General features: G+C 40.6%; 1 protein-coding gene across 1 annotated transcript; it reads left to right on the forward strand.

Moving 5' to 3' along the window:
- On the forward strand, positions 1-10,894 carry LOC108876950 (hexokinase HKDC1). The gene is made up of 21 exons (XM_018666799.2): positions 1-278; positions 1,880-2,042; positions 2,135-2,292; positions 2,472-2,594; positions 2,707-2,802; positions 3,124-3,223; positions 4,385-4,568; positions 4,682-4,837; positions 4,917-5,150; positions 5,568-5,709; positions 5,804-5,960; positions 6,229-6,377; positions 6,676-6,795; positions 7,011-7,106; positions 7,585-7,684; positions 8,233-8,306; positions 8,524-8,690; positions 8,897-9,052; positions 9,172-9,259; positions 10,105-10,250; positions 10,408-10,894. Exons 1-21 carry the CDS (start codon positions 216-218, stop codon positions 10,541-10,543), a joined length of 2,808 nt encoding a protein of 935 aa, XP_018522315.1. The 5' UTR covers positions 1-215; the 3' UTR covers positions 10,544-10,894.
- Positions 10,895-14,985: the final 4,091 nt, after the last annotated feature.

Genomic DNA, 14,985 nt, shown 5'->3' on the forward strand with positions numbered 1-14,985 from the left:
AGGCTGATCTCTGCTCAGTGAACTCAGTGAGAACAAAACTGGACGATCAGAGTGCGACAGGACGGAAAAAAGGGATTTTCTGCATCTTAATGTGTACACACTGAACACATTTCATTGTGTATGCACTTGCATCGTGCACTGACATACAAATACAAACTCATAAACAATCCAACGTGGGGGAGTTTTCATGGTGGTGTGTGTTGTTTTACATCAAGATGTTGGCTGTTCATCTTGTTTCCTTCTTCTTCTCCAAACTCCAGGAGGACCCCACGAAGAAGGTAAGAGTTATTCTACAGTGTTGACTTTGTGTTTGTTAAACACACACAAGTTTAACTAAACTTGAGTTCCAATAACAGTGATATTACACTTTACAGGGGATACTTTCAATATGTAATTTTCTACAGATGAGGTGTTATGAGAAAAATTGTTATAACATGTTCAAATAGGAGTGTGAGAACAGCAGAGGTAAAGAGAAGATTATTATTATTAATTTGTTACTCATCAAATTACCAGTAATAATGCACTGGATTAATCCTATTTGATCATTTTACAGTATTCTCTGATCTACTTTAACCTTTCTCTCCATGGAGGATGCTATTATTCACTTTGCACCATTTCATCTGCAGAATCACCATACAGTATTCTTATATAAGCAGCTGTTGTCCTGCATTAATATGATATCAGTCTTTAATCAGCTGCTACAATTGTTGCCTTGCTTTAGCTGACAAAATGGCTGTAAAACATTTTAAATGCATTATCAGAGATTTATTCATTGTTGTGTCACCTACAGTGCAGGATTAAATCTGTGGTTCTCAGTTATTGCTCTAGTGTGGTGTTTCATCATTCACTGTTGGCAGATATGACAGGATTTATCCATATTCTGAAACATGAGCTGCTGAGATTCTCCAAATGTGCACACAAACACCTTTACAAAATCTAAAAGATAAGGCAGTAGCTAATGCTGTACCAAGATCATCAAAGTGCTGCAATCAATAGTTACTGTGTCACCATTTGTCTTTTCCTGAGAAATGATTAACATCCTTCCCTGGCAATGTCATTACTCCTCTCTTATTGCAGATCAGATCAACACACACTCTCACAGGGACAAAGTATTGACACTCCCATTAGCAATGCTGCATACACTCACACTCAAACAGACACAGATACAGAGCGACACCCAGCCACAGTGCATGGCCAGACGGACCTTGTCCCATGAACATAGTGTAGTCTTTTATAGTCCCACATTCACTGGATTAAGTTAACGCTGATAGCATTGCACCTGGGTTTCATTTCAGTTTCATGGCATTTTAAACATATGTCACAATCAAACCTTAAAGACTGAAGAAACCAGTATTTTTGCTGATATGAATAACTCTTCCCACCAAGTCCAAATCTTTACAACTATGCCATGAATATATCCCAAAATTGAGGGTGATATAAACAAAATTGAGAGAATTTGACCCAAATATCTTTGTTCTGCTCCTCCTGTTTGTTTATTATTCCAGAGAGCAAAAGAACCAACATTTCCCTTGAACTGCTCCTTCTCATACACACAAACTGAATCACATATCAGATTCAGAATCATGAATTTAGATTCGTAATATTATACAACGAGGTCTCTGAATCCCTAATGGGGTGTTACAGTGATGGATGGGCTCTGGCAATGGTGCGTGTAGTAATGGAGGAAGATGCTAAAATGATGTTTAAAAAAACAACCTGTGGTCTAAAGGAAAGAAGGAAAGACACGAGATCAAGAGAGAAATAGAAACTCCTCATGGCCTCTGTTTCCATGTCTTTCTTTTCTCATTCAAGCCCAAGCCACTGCCTGTGTGTCTGTTTGCTCTGTCTCTCGGTAATTGTTTTTTTTTTTTTCTTTTAGGTGGACAGGTTCCTGTACGCAATGCGTCTCCACGACGACCAGCTAAGTGACATCTCGGCTCGTTTCCAGGCTGAGATGAAGAAGGGGCTTTCAGTGGAGAGCAACGCCGCTGCAGCAGTGAAGATGCTGCCAACACATGTCCGCTCCACCCCTGATGGATCAGGTGACTCACATCAGGGGTTTTCAAACTTTTTCAGTCTTGCATGCAGTATAAAGTAGGTAATATATTTTTGTTTCTCTCCTTCACTCCTGCAGAGAAAGGGCAGTTTCTGGCGTTGGATCTCGGAGGCTCCAAGTTTAAGGTGCTCCAGGTTAAAGTGAGAGAGGGAATGGGGATTAGGAGGGGAGGAGTGGAGATGGAAGAGAAGACTTACCCGATACCTAAGGAGCTACTTGTGGGGAGAGGAACAGAGGTAAGAAGCAGGAGGAGAGAGACAGGAAAGAGTGAGTGTAGAGATGCTGGGGGGGTTTGAGGAAGGTTCAACAACAGAGATGGGGGTAAAAAAAAATTGTAAGAAGGTTTTCATATTTTTCATCTTATTCTTGACATTCTTCCTTTTTCCTCTCTCTCTGTTGAACTCTCTGTGCATAGTTATTTGACCATGTGTCAGAGTCTCTAAAGGACTTCCTGCATGAGAAGAACATCAGCTTGGATAAGAAACATCCTCTGGCCTTCACTTTCTCTTTTGCCTGTGAACAGTCCAGCCTGGATCAGGTAATGACATTATTTGTTCTTGCAGTACATTCTACTCTGTATGTTGACATAGCTCTGTCTTTTTAAATTTACTTTCCTAAAAACCTCCTAACCTCTCCTCTCCTCTCTTTAGGGATCATTGTTAGGTTGGAGTAAGAACTACCGGGCTAGAGGTCTCCAGGGGAAGGATGTGGTCCAGGCCCTCAGAGATGCCATTGACAGAACTGGGGTATGAGCTATTTTTCTGATACTTGACTGTTGATGCAGAGTTCATTTGGCACATTTAGCTGATATTTACATTTAAAGAAACTTTAAGAAACTCATAGATTCTTACGACTGCTGTAACTGAGATTCTAGTCCATGCCTGGCATTATCAAAACAGATGCCATTAATAAGAGATTGATCAGAGGTAGACTGTGATACAGGACAGTGTGAATTGTTTTTACATGGTGCAATAGACAGATAGACATAAGCACATATAACTGACTACATTGTTATATAAACTGCTGTAATTCTGGCCTGGTGCTTCACTCTGTATATCACTCTGCAGGGGATGGATATAGAGGTGTTAGCTATGGTTAATGACACTGTAGCGACAATGATGACCTGTGGTTTTGATGACAATTACTGTGAAGTTGGACTCATCATTGGTAAGTACATACATAATACTTTTCACTGTAACCAGTGTGGGACAGTAATTACAAACATTTAGTCTAGTACTCCACCTAAGTGCAGTTTTGAGGTACTTTTACTTTACTTGACTCCTCAGCCATACCCCTTGGTTGGGAGCTGCTGGACTTAACTACCTAACTGTATATAAAGTAGTTTAACCTAGCTCCACCTCAACTTCAACATTAAAACCCTGCGTATGCATCAGTGAATCTGTATTAAGAATCTAACATCCTCATATATAATAATCTTATCAGTTACAAGTCTGAAAGGAGTACTTTTACTTTGATACTGGTGTGCATTTTGTCATTAATACTTTTGTAGTTTTACTTGAATAGAATTTTTCATGCAGGACCTTCACTTGTAATGGAATACTTCTTCCACCACTGCCTGTAGCTATATAGTGCTGCAGACAACTAGTGGTGTAAATCTTCCTCCAACTTCAGGGATACTGCTCTGTAGCTAAAACTGTGTTTTCACATGTGTGGTTGTGTCTTTGTGACAAACATTTTTTGTCAGTTGCATCTATCATTTTTATGCTGTCTGTACAATGTATTGATTGGGTAGTGGACAAAAAAGGAACATTTGACAATATACTATAGCACAACACAATCCACCACAACAAACTGTAGAATCAGAAAATTATAATAAAATTGATCTGACACATTCCAAATGTTTTAAAAGTTAGAGTTGAATTTTAAAGTAGAATTTAAAAACTTTGGCCTACTATCATGAAATAATCAAAAGTGGAAAGTTGCACCTTTAGTCAAGTTGCTGCTCTCTCTAGTGGTTTACTGTGTTATTGCATGTGTGTGTGAGAATGTGTGCATGTTCTTGTACTTTGTACTTGAAACATTTTGACTGTACCTCTTTGATGCAAACATATTAACAAACCAGGCTAAGAGTTGACAGTTTGAGGATAGGGTTCAGTATTAGTGTTAGGGTTGTAATTAGAGTTAAATTAAGGTTAGTTTAAGGATCAAGACTTTTCATTTTAAAGGTTGTTGATGTCAAAAATTTCTTTGTGCGCACTAAAGAAGAAAGAAAATTAATGCAGCTGGTGCAAGTTTATTTTAAGAACTGTAACTCAATACACTCATTATACTCAATAAATATGATTTCCTGTTTGATTTTGTGTGTAGGTACAGGCACCAATGCGTGTTACATGGAGGAGCTTCGCCACGTTGACCTGGTGGAGGGAGATGAGGGCCGAATGTGTGTGAACACCGAGTGGGGAGCCTTTGGAGATGACGGGGCTCTGGACGATTACCTCACTGAGTTTGACAGGGATGTCGATGCAGCCTCCAACAATCAAGGGAAACAAATGTAAGGAAAGCAGCTTGGTCTTTTTTGGTGGTACAGCATGAAAAGACACACCATGAATAACACAATGTCAACTTTTTCTTTTTCTCTGTTCCCACACTTACTCCTAATGGCAGCTTTGAAAAGATGGTCAGTGGGATGTACCTGGGTGAGCTGGTGAGGCTGGTTGTATTAAAGATGGCTAAACTAGGACTGCTGTTTGATGGACATGTATCTGATGCCCTGAGGACCAAAGGAAAAATCACCACTGCAAATGTGGCAGCCATGGAGGAGTAAGTTATCATTGTCTTTATGTGTCATGCTGCCTCTGCTTGAAAACAGTAAGATGTTAGAAATGTCCATCTTCCTCAGGTACAAAAATGGTCTGAAGAACACCAGAGACATTCTCACAGGCCTTAGCTTGACCCCTTCGCAGGATGACTGCATCGCCGTTCAGCATGTCAGCACCATTGTGTCCTTCAGGTCTTCAAATCTGGTGGCTGCAGGACTGGCTGCCATCTTGACTCGAATCAAACAAAACCGGAATTTGAGGGCATTGAGGATCACTGTAGGTGTGGATGGAGCAGTGTACAAGACCCACCCACAGTAGGTTATTATGCAAAGTCATAACCATATAAAATCCTCTGAAGCACAATAACAGGCCTGTTTCACATGTTTTGAGAAAGCACAAGTGTGATTAATATAATTAATGATGGCTGGGGTCCATTTAGCTGCTTCAGTCTCAGGATCCTGGTCTTATACATGCTGGCTCTCTGTCGCACTGCCATGGCTTACTGGGACACCTGAATTGAATGAAGCCATTGTTAATGTTATTATTTACACCTACAAGTTACAAGTCTAGACAAAATTCATATGCTATTCATTCACAGAGATTCTCAAGTATAAAACTACAGTTGAGAAATTAAAACAATGGTGAATTTATCATATAGTGATATAGTTGCAACTGCTACAGATTACCAATAGAGGTCACAAATGTTAAACATTAGACTCGTTCCCTTTCAGGTATCCTAAACGTCTCCATAAAGTGGTGCGCCGCTTGCTTCCTGAGTGCCATGTCAGATTCGTCTTGTCTGACAGTGGCAGCAGCAAAGGAGCAGCCCTGGTAACAGCAGTTGCCCAACGACTGGCATCACAGAAGCGAAAGGTTAGGATACTGTGCGTGTGCGCACGCATTCACTTGCACTATTGCCAACAATAAAAAGATGTCTGACATACAGTATCTCTCACTTGTGTGCCAGGTGGATGAGACACTTTCGCCCTTCAGACTGAGCCACGAGCAGCTCCAGCTGGTGAAGGCCAGGATGAGGGCGGGGCTGGAGGCAGGCCTGAAGAGAAAAGGCTCCACTGCAATCAAGATGCTTCCTTCCTTTGTGTACCGTACACCTGATGGCACAGGTCAGAGAAGCACCACTGTGTTTTCCCTAAAACTGAAATTACAGTTACAGCTCTGTTGGTTAAGGAAACACAGACACACATGTAAACCAAATGAGCAATTTTTTGTCACACCTGATCTCTCTTTCAACTTCAACAAGAGAGGCAACTTCTTGGTTAAAACAAATGGCCGATTGCTTTTTTAACTGCCAACATGAGCATGAACACATTTAATTGGATCTAACTAAACCAGATTATGAGTAAGTTAACTTATTGTGTTTTTTTTTTCCAGAGCATGGAAAATACCTCGCTCTGGATCTGGGAGGAACCAACTTCAGGGCGTTGCTGGTGAACTTTAAAAAAGGTCTGCAACAGAACACTCGACTCCATCATAAGATCTACACCATACCACTTGAGATAATGCAGGGAACCGGAGAAGAGGTAAGACACACATATACCATCAGCATGTTTAAATGAAATAGACAGAGAGACTAGCGGTGGCAGGGAAACAGATGACATGCTGATGCAAAGTTAATGAGTATTTTAATTGCAGAGCGAGGAAGCACATTACATGCAGGGTTGTAAGAATGAGAAGTGGAAGGTCAAATTCATTTTCCAAAAAACAGTGCCAAAGGTCAAGAACACAGTTGATAGTTTTTCATTAACAAGTTTTCTCTCTCTCTCTCTCTCTCTCTCTCTCTCTTTCTCTCTTTCTCTTTCTCTCTCTGTCTGTCTGTAGCTGTTTGATCATATTGCAGAGTGTATTAGTGACTTCTTGGACTACATGGGGTTGAAAAATGCTCGTCTTCCTGCGGGCTTCACCTTCTCTTTCCCCTGCGAGCAGACAGCCCTCGACACGGTAAGTGAACATCAAAGAGTAGGTCTTGGGCATGAGTTCAGTTATTTCATATGGTTTGTTACAGCCACAGAAAACTTTTTTGGTTGTTTTTTTTAATCAATTATGTAGCTCTTCAAATGCATCTTCTGTAGCTATACAGTCAAATACACAAGGAAACACAGTAAAAGGAGAAACATCAGTTTTATAACTTTTTCCAACATTTGTATGTTCTGTAGGGCACATTGGTGAGCTGGACCAAAGGCTTTAAGGCCACAGACTGTGAAGGACATGATGTTGTTAGCATGCTGCGGGAGGCCATCAAAAGACGCAATGTGAGTCAGAATACAACAGCATTTTTTATAGTTATGATCTGGATTTGGCAGATTTGGTGATTAATAATAATACTGCACGCCTTTACTTTCCTATTTGTATATGCTGTATTTGTTGTATTTGTAGAAATAGTGAGAATGAATATGTAAGATGAAGAACTGTTGATCAGTGTAAATTATGATGACAAATGATGGGACATTTGGGACATAACCCTAACCCTAACCCACTGATGCAAGTCCAGACTCTTGTTGCTGTGTTCTTACATACAGCAGAGGACATTACATTGTGTTACATTTCCTTTGGTGTTCAGTCATACATTAAATGTTTGTCCTTGACAACTAACCTTTAACATAAAAGCAGTAAAAAAAAATGTGTGTGTATAAGGACATGTCCTGCAGTAATTTGGCTGTGCATTAGCCCAATAAATAACATGTGCTGGTGTTTACGTACACACATGTTCATATGTTTGTGACTATGAAGGACTTTGACTTGGACATAGCTGCTGTAGTCAATGACACAGTTGGAACCATGATGAGCTGCGCCTATGAAGACCCTCAGTGTGAAGTTGGACTGATTGCTGGTATGTGATCATAGGAGTGAGGATATGTTTACAATGTAAAGACATTTTTTGGTCTCACTTTTTCAGTGTACTGCTCAACACTTAGGTCTCTGCTTACAGATTAAGGCTAAAACTGAGTTCAGGGTGAAGTTAAAGGTGGCAGTTAAGGTCAGAGTTTTATTTACATTTTGAGATTTGGGCCAGAAAACACATTCATCAATTAGGGTCCTCACAATTTTTGCAATTTTTCAATCCATAACATAATTTATTCCCAGGAGGGCAAAAGAGAGCACGAGCAGCAACAAAATCACACATAATGCACTTTTTAAAAAATAGAAACCTAAAAAGCACACCTATCAAGCAATAACAAATAAATGAATACTAATACTACAGTGCAGTGTAGTGTAATTGTTTGTGTGTGTTTCACCAACAACTTGTTGCTAAATATACTGGATTTTCTCTTCAAACACTATTACACTACACAATAGATATTTTTGAATTCCTGCTGTACTATATATATGATGTTTTATTAGTAATATAGAAATAAAGCATGTGATTGTGTTTCACAGGAACTGGCACTAATGTTTGTTACATGGAGGAACTGAAGAACATTGAAAAGACTGAACAAAGTACAGGACAAAAGGTGAGAGAAGGGGGGACACCTGCAGGAGAGAGGGATAAGGTAGAAGAACACTCACAGTGTTTTGTTAGTCATTGAGCTGTGGCGATGTTAAGTGAATGTTTGGATGATAGCCCACATATTTAATAATATATTATATTTAATAATAATAATATAATATATTTAATAATGTAATATTAATATACTATTAATAATTTACCTCACTGGTATCTGCACTCAGCAGGGGGATAAGATGAGAGGAGAGAAAAAGGTGGGGGATGCTGAGATACAAAAGATGTGTATAAACACAGAGTGGGGAGGTCTGGGTGACGATGGCTCTCTGGATGATATCATCACACCTTATGATGTGGAGGTGGACCAAACCTCAATTAACCCTGGGAAGCAAAGGTTAGAAACTCTGACTGTGTGTGTGTGTGTGTGTGTGTGTGTGTGTGTGTGTGTGTGTGTGTGTGTGTGTGTGTGTGTGTGTGGCTACATATCACTCACATACTTTCATATACATAAACATACTTTCATATCTCTAACCTGTAATGTGGTCAGGTGGTCACTTAGTCCTAATGGATTCAACTCTTTGTGTGTGTTTGTGTGTTTAGGTTTGAAAAGCTGACCAGTGGGATGTATTTAGGTGAAGTTGTCCGCCAGGTATTGCTGGATTTAACCAGAGGAGGTTTGCTGTTCAGAGGTCATGTCACTGAAGCCTTAAAAACAGCTGGAATATTCCAAACCAAATACCTGTCGCAAATAGAAAGGTACAAGAAACTACATCAACATCAGTTCCACAGAATAGAAACTTTGTCCCATTTTCAAATGATGTATAACATATTGTATATACTGTATACTAATGTGTGTAACTGTTGTCTCCCCCTAGTGACCGCCTCGCTCTGCTGCAGGTTAGATCTATTCTCCAGGGGCTGGGGCTGGACAGCACCTGTAACGACAGCATCATTGTAAAACAGGTAGAGGACAGAAAATGATGGACAAAGGCTGGAGCCCTAACACTTGCAGATGCCTTTTTTTGTGAACAGTGAACCAGTGCATGGACTTTCATGAGACCAATGTGTTTTTGAAGTAAAATCAAATCTTCAAGATACTTGTGCTTTAGTTGAATTCTGGGATTAATTGTACCTGATGGCTGTGCAGGACAAACCAAGACATAATAAGAAATTATATTTGATGTTTTATGAAAAGCCATACTACAGTATATAATGGTATTTAAAGGTTTTCTTTATAGCAGACATTTTGAGTAATAATTGCACGAAAAACACAGATTTTACTCATGACAATAATTTTGGCTCTGTTCTGTTTAACCTCCCTTGTTAAGCATTGCTAGTGAGCCAACATGCACACTAGAGACAACCACACATGAATGAAATGAAGTCATCATTACTGTTATTAGTTACAACTGTGCTCTTCATGTCATGGTGTGTCAGAGTATCAGCTCTGGACACCCCTGTTAGCAAATGACAAGGAGCATTTAGGTGACTGTGACAAAACTTTGGAAGTTTCTTAACAACTAATAATGCTAAGAGTTGTAGATGTAAAATAGCACAATTTAGCAACCTTACTGACTATTTCTTGTCTGCGATTTGTCCCAGATTCCAGAGAGAGGTTAAAAGTTAAACATATGAACCACTGCAGTGCTCAAAAAATCATGTTCTCTGTTGCAACCTCATCTTATGATTAAGTAAGATTTTTTTCCACTGTTTTGTGAAATGATTTGATATTGTCTGGTTCAGCAAACTGTGACACCAGCAGGCTTTTACCTGCTGCACTAATGATAATGGTTTTCATTGTCATGTAGGTATGTGGAACAGTGTCACGTCGTGCAGCTCAGCTGTGTGGGGCAGGAATGGCGGCCGTGGTCGATAAGATCAGAGAGAACCGAGGACTGGACCATCTCAACGTCACTGTAGGGGTAGACGGGGCACTCTACAAATTACATCCACAGTAAGTTATTTGTGTTATTATTAACTGTAGTCATATTGCCAGTTGAATTCAAAATGTTCTTGTTAGTGACTGGATTCATCAGCTACTTTGACTCTTTTACTTGATTCAGTTTCCTTGAATTAAAAACTACAAACACAACGTCTTCTGTTGTTTCTAGTTTCTCTGGAGTCCTCCAAGAGACCGCAAGAGTTTTGGCTCCCCAGTGTAATGTCACCTTCCTCCCATCAGAGGAGGGCAGTGGGAAGGGTGCTGCCCTCATCACAGCTGTGGCTAGACAGAGGGGGGAGATGTAACTTGACATGACTGAAAAAATGATTTAGCTTACCAACGTTTTTCTTTTCACATTTTTTCATTTTTCTTATGTGCATTACTATTCTTCTCACTGCTAATGTTCTCTGTTGGTCTGGGAGAAGTTCACACTGTCACATGTAGTCTCTGAAACAAATGGATTCAGCAGCCACTACTTTTGACCCGACAACAGGAAACTTCATCTGAAAGTTCTTGATCTCTAACAGGCTTTCCACCAGCAAATGCAACTATTTGTGCTTTATGACGCATCCAGGAAAGACCGAAGTACAGTTGCATGTTACTATCCCCAATTAATGGATTTTTAGCAAATGGCAATAAAGCTTGACCCACTTCTCTGTTTATTTCTGATTTGTCCCACAAAAGCCCTTCCTTTATTGTTTGCTGGCTCTGCATTAGAGATGCACCACACACTCACAATTTCAAATGTATGACTGACATACATGAGGGCTTTAAACCAAAACCTTTCTCTTTCTAATTATTAACAAGCTAGGCCATGGGATAAGTGTCAGATCCACAGCTGTATGGTCACATGCTAATGTTAGCCGTGCACTGATTACACTCCTGGCCTCTGATATCACTGCTGAGTACTCCATCTTAGGAAATAAGTAAGACAAGCTGCAGCTGTCAAAATGTGATCATACTGTGATTTGACTCTATGGAGCCTTTCTGTTTAACACTGCAGTAATTTGTATCAGTGATTTGCTTAATAAGTTCTTCACTTCTTCAAGCCAGAATACAACAATTGAATAAATTATTTTTATATATTTGTTAAAAATATAATACACGTATAAATGAGAGGCAAAGAAAAGGTGTGTGTGTGTGTGTGTGTGTGTGTGTGTGTGTGTGTGTGTGTTGGTCAGCAGTACTTCAGTATTGATAAAGGGCAGGAGGAGGATAGGAATGTCGCTGACCACATTTCCCAACAGTAAACACAACCGATGCTCTGTTCAGTCATTCTGGACTGACTCTGTGTCCTTGTGATAGCCTGTCTGTCTCTCTGCTCTCTGTCTGCCTGTCTGTGCATCTGTGCCATTTTGGTCATTCTGTCTGTGTGCTTTATCTGTCTGGCTGGATCCTTGCCCATCCGCCTGTGTCTTTATCTATCAGTCTGCATGATACATGCTGAAATAAGAGTACAGGCAGAAACATGGAGGAATCCACTGACAGACCTGAAAGTTTTTCCGTTAAAAGTGATCTGAAGATGGAATGTTTTAGTATTTTTGTAAGATTTCAGGACCTGAATTACTTGAGCAGGTGTAGAGTCTGTCTTTGTGAATATGATGGTTGGCTGTTTTTATTAACCTTTTTGGCAAAAACTATACCTATAGTTTGTGTTTACAAAGTTGCATTATAATCTCGAACTACTGATCTGACAATACTGTAGAGGGAATGAGCAGTGCAAGGATCAGTGTACTTATCATAATCCATTCATGACAGATTAGATGATGTGTTGAAGATGAAGGCAGGCAGGAGGAAAGTGGCAGAGTGCAAGAGAAATAATGCAGAATTGAAAGAAAACCAAAACATCAAAAAAGAAAGACTGAGGGAAGGAAACAAATTCGAAGGGATTAAAGGAAGGAAGGGTGGAAGTCTATTGAGAAAGGCTGCGTGCTAACAGGAGTGAAACAGTAGCTAATCTGTCAGGGATTAAGATGTTAGAATGCTACCAGATGAGAGCTACGTCACACAGGCAGACACACCCACACACACAGCACAGTAATCCCACACTGTCCTAGTAGTGACCTAGTAGCTTCACAGTTAGACAACACATGAACTAAGACTGCAGCTTCAATGCAGTGATACACACGAACACAGCTGGGCTGCTGAATCTGCAGCTCCTGCAGCACAGTGAGGTGACTAATGCAAGAGCTGGCACACTCTCTTTTCCTCTCACATTCTGTAACTATGTCCTTACTTACTGTCTTGTTCTTTCTACTTTATTCTTTCATCATGTATCAACTTCCTCCCCTCTAATCAATTACATATATTTTAAACACCTTTACTGTGCATCCCTTTTTCTTTTAGCTTTCATTTTAGCTTGAATAACCTCAAATACCCTACACATCTTTCAGATTTTCCCTGAATGGACATTCCTCAGGGAGCAAGGTGTGTGAGTGTTATTATATATTCACTTCCTTTGTGTGTGTGTGTGTGTGTGTGTGTCCAAGTGGCCATGAATATGTGGGTGTGTGTCTTTGTCTTCCCTGTGAAGCAACAATAAGAGCTTTGACGCACACACACACATGGACACACAAATGGTCACCAGTAGATGGGCAGAGTTGAGACGCTGGTTCTTCAGGACCTACAGAGGGACGAGCTCCGGCTCTGGTAGGATTGTGCACTGTTTTTTTTTTTGTTTGTTTGTTTTTTGTTTTTGTTTTTATTTACATGCAGCAATTTTCTGGACGCACAGGCCTTCAATTTTATTTGACACACACTGTCTCCAGAGATAGAATGAATCGAAGCATGAAGCCTGGATCCGAGCCTCTGTGTGGAGTGGACAGTCGGAGAGTAAAGCACCTCAATGCCCCAAAACATCACTGTGCTGACAACTGTCGGATACCGGCTCTTGTTGATCCTGGGAAGACTTTGATGGTAATTGAATCATATAAATAGTATAATAATCTGTGGGGGCTAACGTTGCTGGGACTGAGATTATCTATAAAAGTGCAATGGCAGGTTCGACGGTGAAAATGTGGGATTAGGTGTGATATGTTTATTGCTGCTGCAGGCTACAAAAATCTTCTAGAAATGGATGATAGAGTGAAGAAGGAAAAGGCAAAAGTTTGAATGTAAAGTTGAACTACATAGAACTTGGAAATACTGTACATCACAACCTGATGCTAGAGAGATCCACAATACTGGCAGATAATTTTCTGTACTGCATTGTTCTTGTTGTTAACTTACTGTTATACATCTCAGCCTGTAGCAAGGCGGCTGGCTAGTATGGACTGATCTGGAGTATAAACTTTACTGGCACAGCTAAAACTGTGGTCATGAATGCGATCTTTACAATGACAGACGAGGCAGTTTGTGTTATGTGTAAGCAGCACAACTCTCACTACTGCTCACTGCACACATGAACACAACAAACCCAGACAGGTTGGCAGGGAGGAAGTTGAGAGGCATCCTGGCCCAGGAGGAAATCACTGCACTAGAAAATATATCTGCTATACTGAGCGATCGGACATTGTAGATTTGGATGTGATGATGTTTTCTACTTTATACTGGAAGCACTGGAAGCTGTGACATATTTAAGTTCAGTCAGTACTGAGTCAATTGAGTCTTACTTTTATTTTTGCTGAAACCTTTCCATCATGAATTTAGAAGTCAGAGTTAGTTCATTATCTGTGCAGTGTCTTGGAGGACACTCCGGTAGAGCTGGGTCAGAGCCTGGCTACTCACTTTGCTGCACTGCTGCCTTTTAGATAAGCTATTAAGGTGGAATTAACTCCACAGTTAGTTGCACATTAAGTGTTTGAAGGATTACAGATCCTCTGTGGTTGTTCTGTAGAGAGCCTAGACAACAGGCAGCTGTTGTTGTTGTGATGATGATGTCACCGCTGTCTGAAAGGACAGTAGAGCCAGAGAAAGCGGCTGTCTGATGGGCTGAGTCTCAGGATGGTTGAGTGAATGAGTGAGTGGCTTTCTTCCTACTTAAATTATGGAAAAGCAGGTGGACTGGAGCGGCAGGTGTTTGCTCCTCTGTCAGATCACTCAGCATTTTTTAAGAGGTAGGACAGTGTATTCTGAAACAATGGTCATTCACTGAAAAATAATTGAACTTGATGTACCTTGTGAGCCATGTGACCAATTTGCCTAAGAGTGGATAACCCCTACCCCACATTTGGATACAAGTTGGAGGAAAATAAAACCTATGATGTATGGGCTCCACAAAACTCACACCACTGATGCTCCCTGACTTCCCAACCATCGTGCTCCTAAAATTTACTAAAGCTGTGTATAAAATCTTTCCTTCCCCAGAAGTTCCTCAGAAGTTCCCCAGAAATAAATGTGGATTTTCCCCCTTTTCCTCCCTGCTTCCTAAGCCAGATCACAACTGACTCAAGAGCGTAACATTGCTTTGAGTAATATCACGTCTGTGTGACTCATTTTCTCACTAACACAGCGAGACACAGAATCTAATTTTACAACTTCCCTGAGACAGTAAACCCCGAATTCCCTCCTGAACTTACTTACTTCCCTCTTTCTTTATATGTCCCTCCTCCCTTTTCCTGCCTCTCCTCCTCTGTAATTAGGCAGTCCCCCTCTTCTTCCTCCATCACCGAGTTTGCCTCCAAGGCGTAAGCAGACCAGCCAATCATAGAGAAGAGGATGTGGCACTCAACCCACCCCAAACCACTCACACTGTCTATCCAATGAGCTCACATGAAGTGGGCAGGGCTCATGTTTTGGCCCTCCCCGC

The sequence above is a fragment of the Lates calcarifer genome, linkage group LG2 (assembly GCF_001640805.2).
Source record: "Lates calcarifer isolate ASB-BC8 linkage group LG2, TLL_Latcal_v3, whole genome shotgun sequence".
NCBI lineage: Eukaryota > Metazoa > Chordata > Actinopteri > Centropomidae > Lates > Lates calcarifer.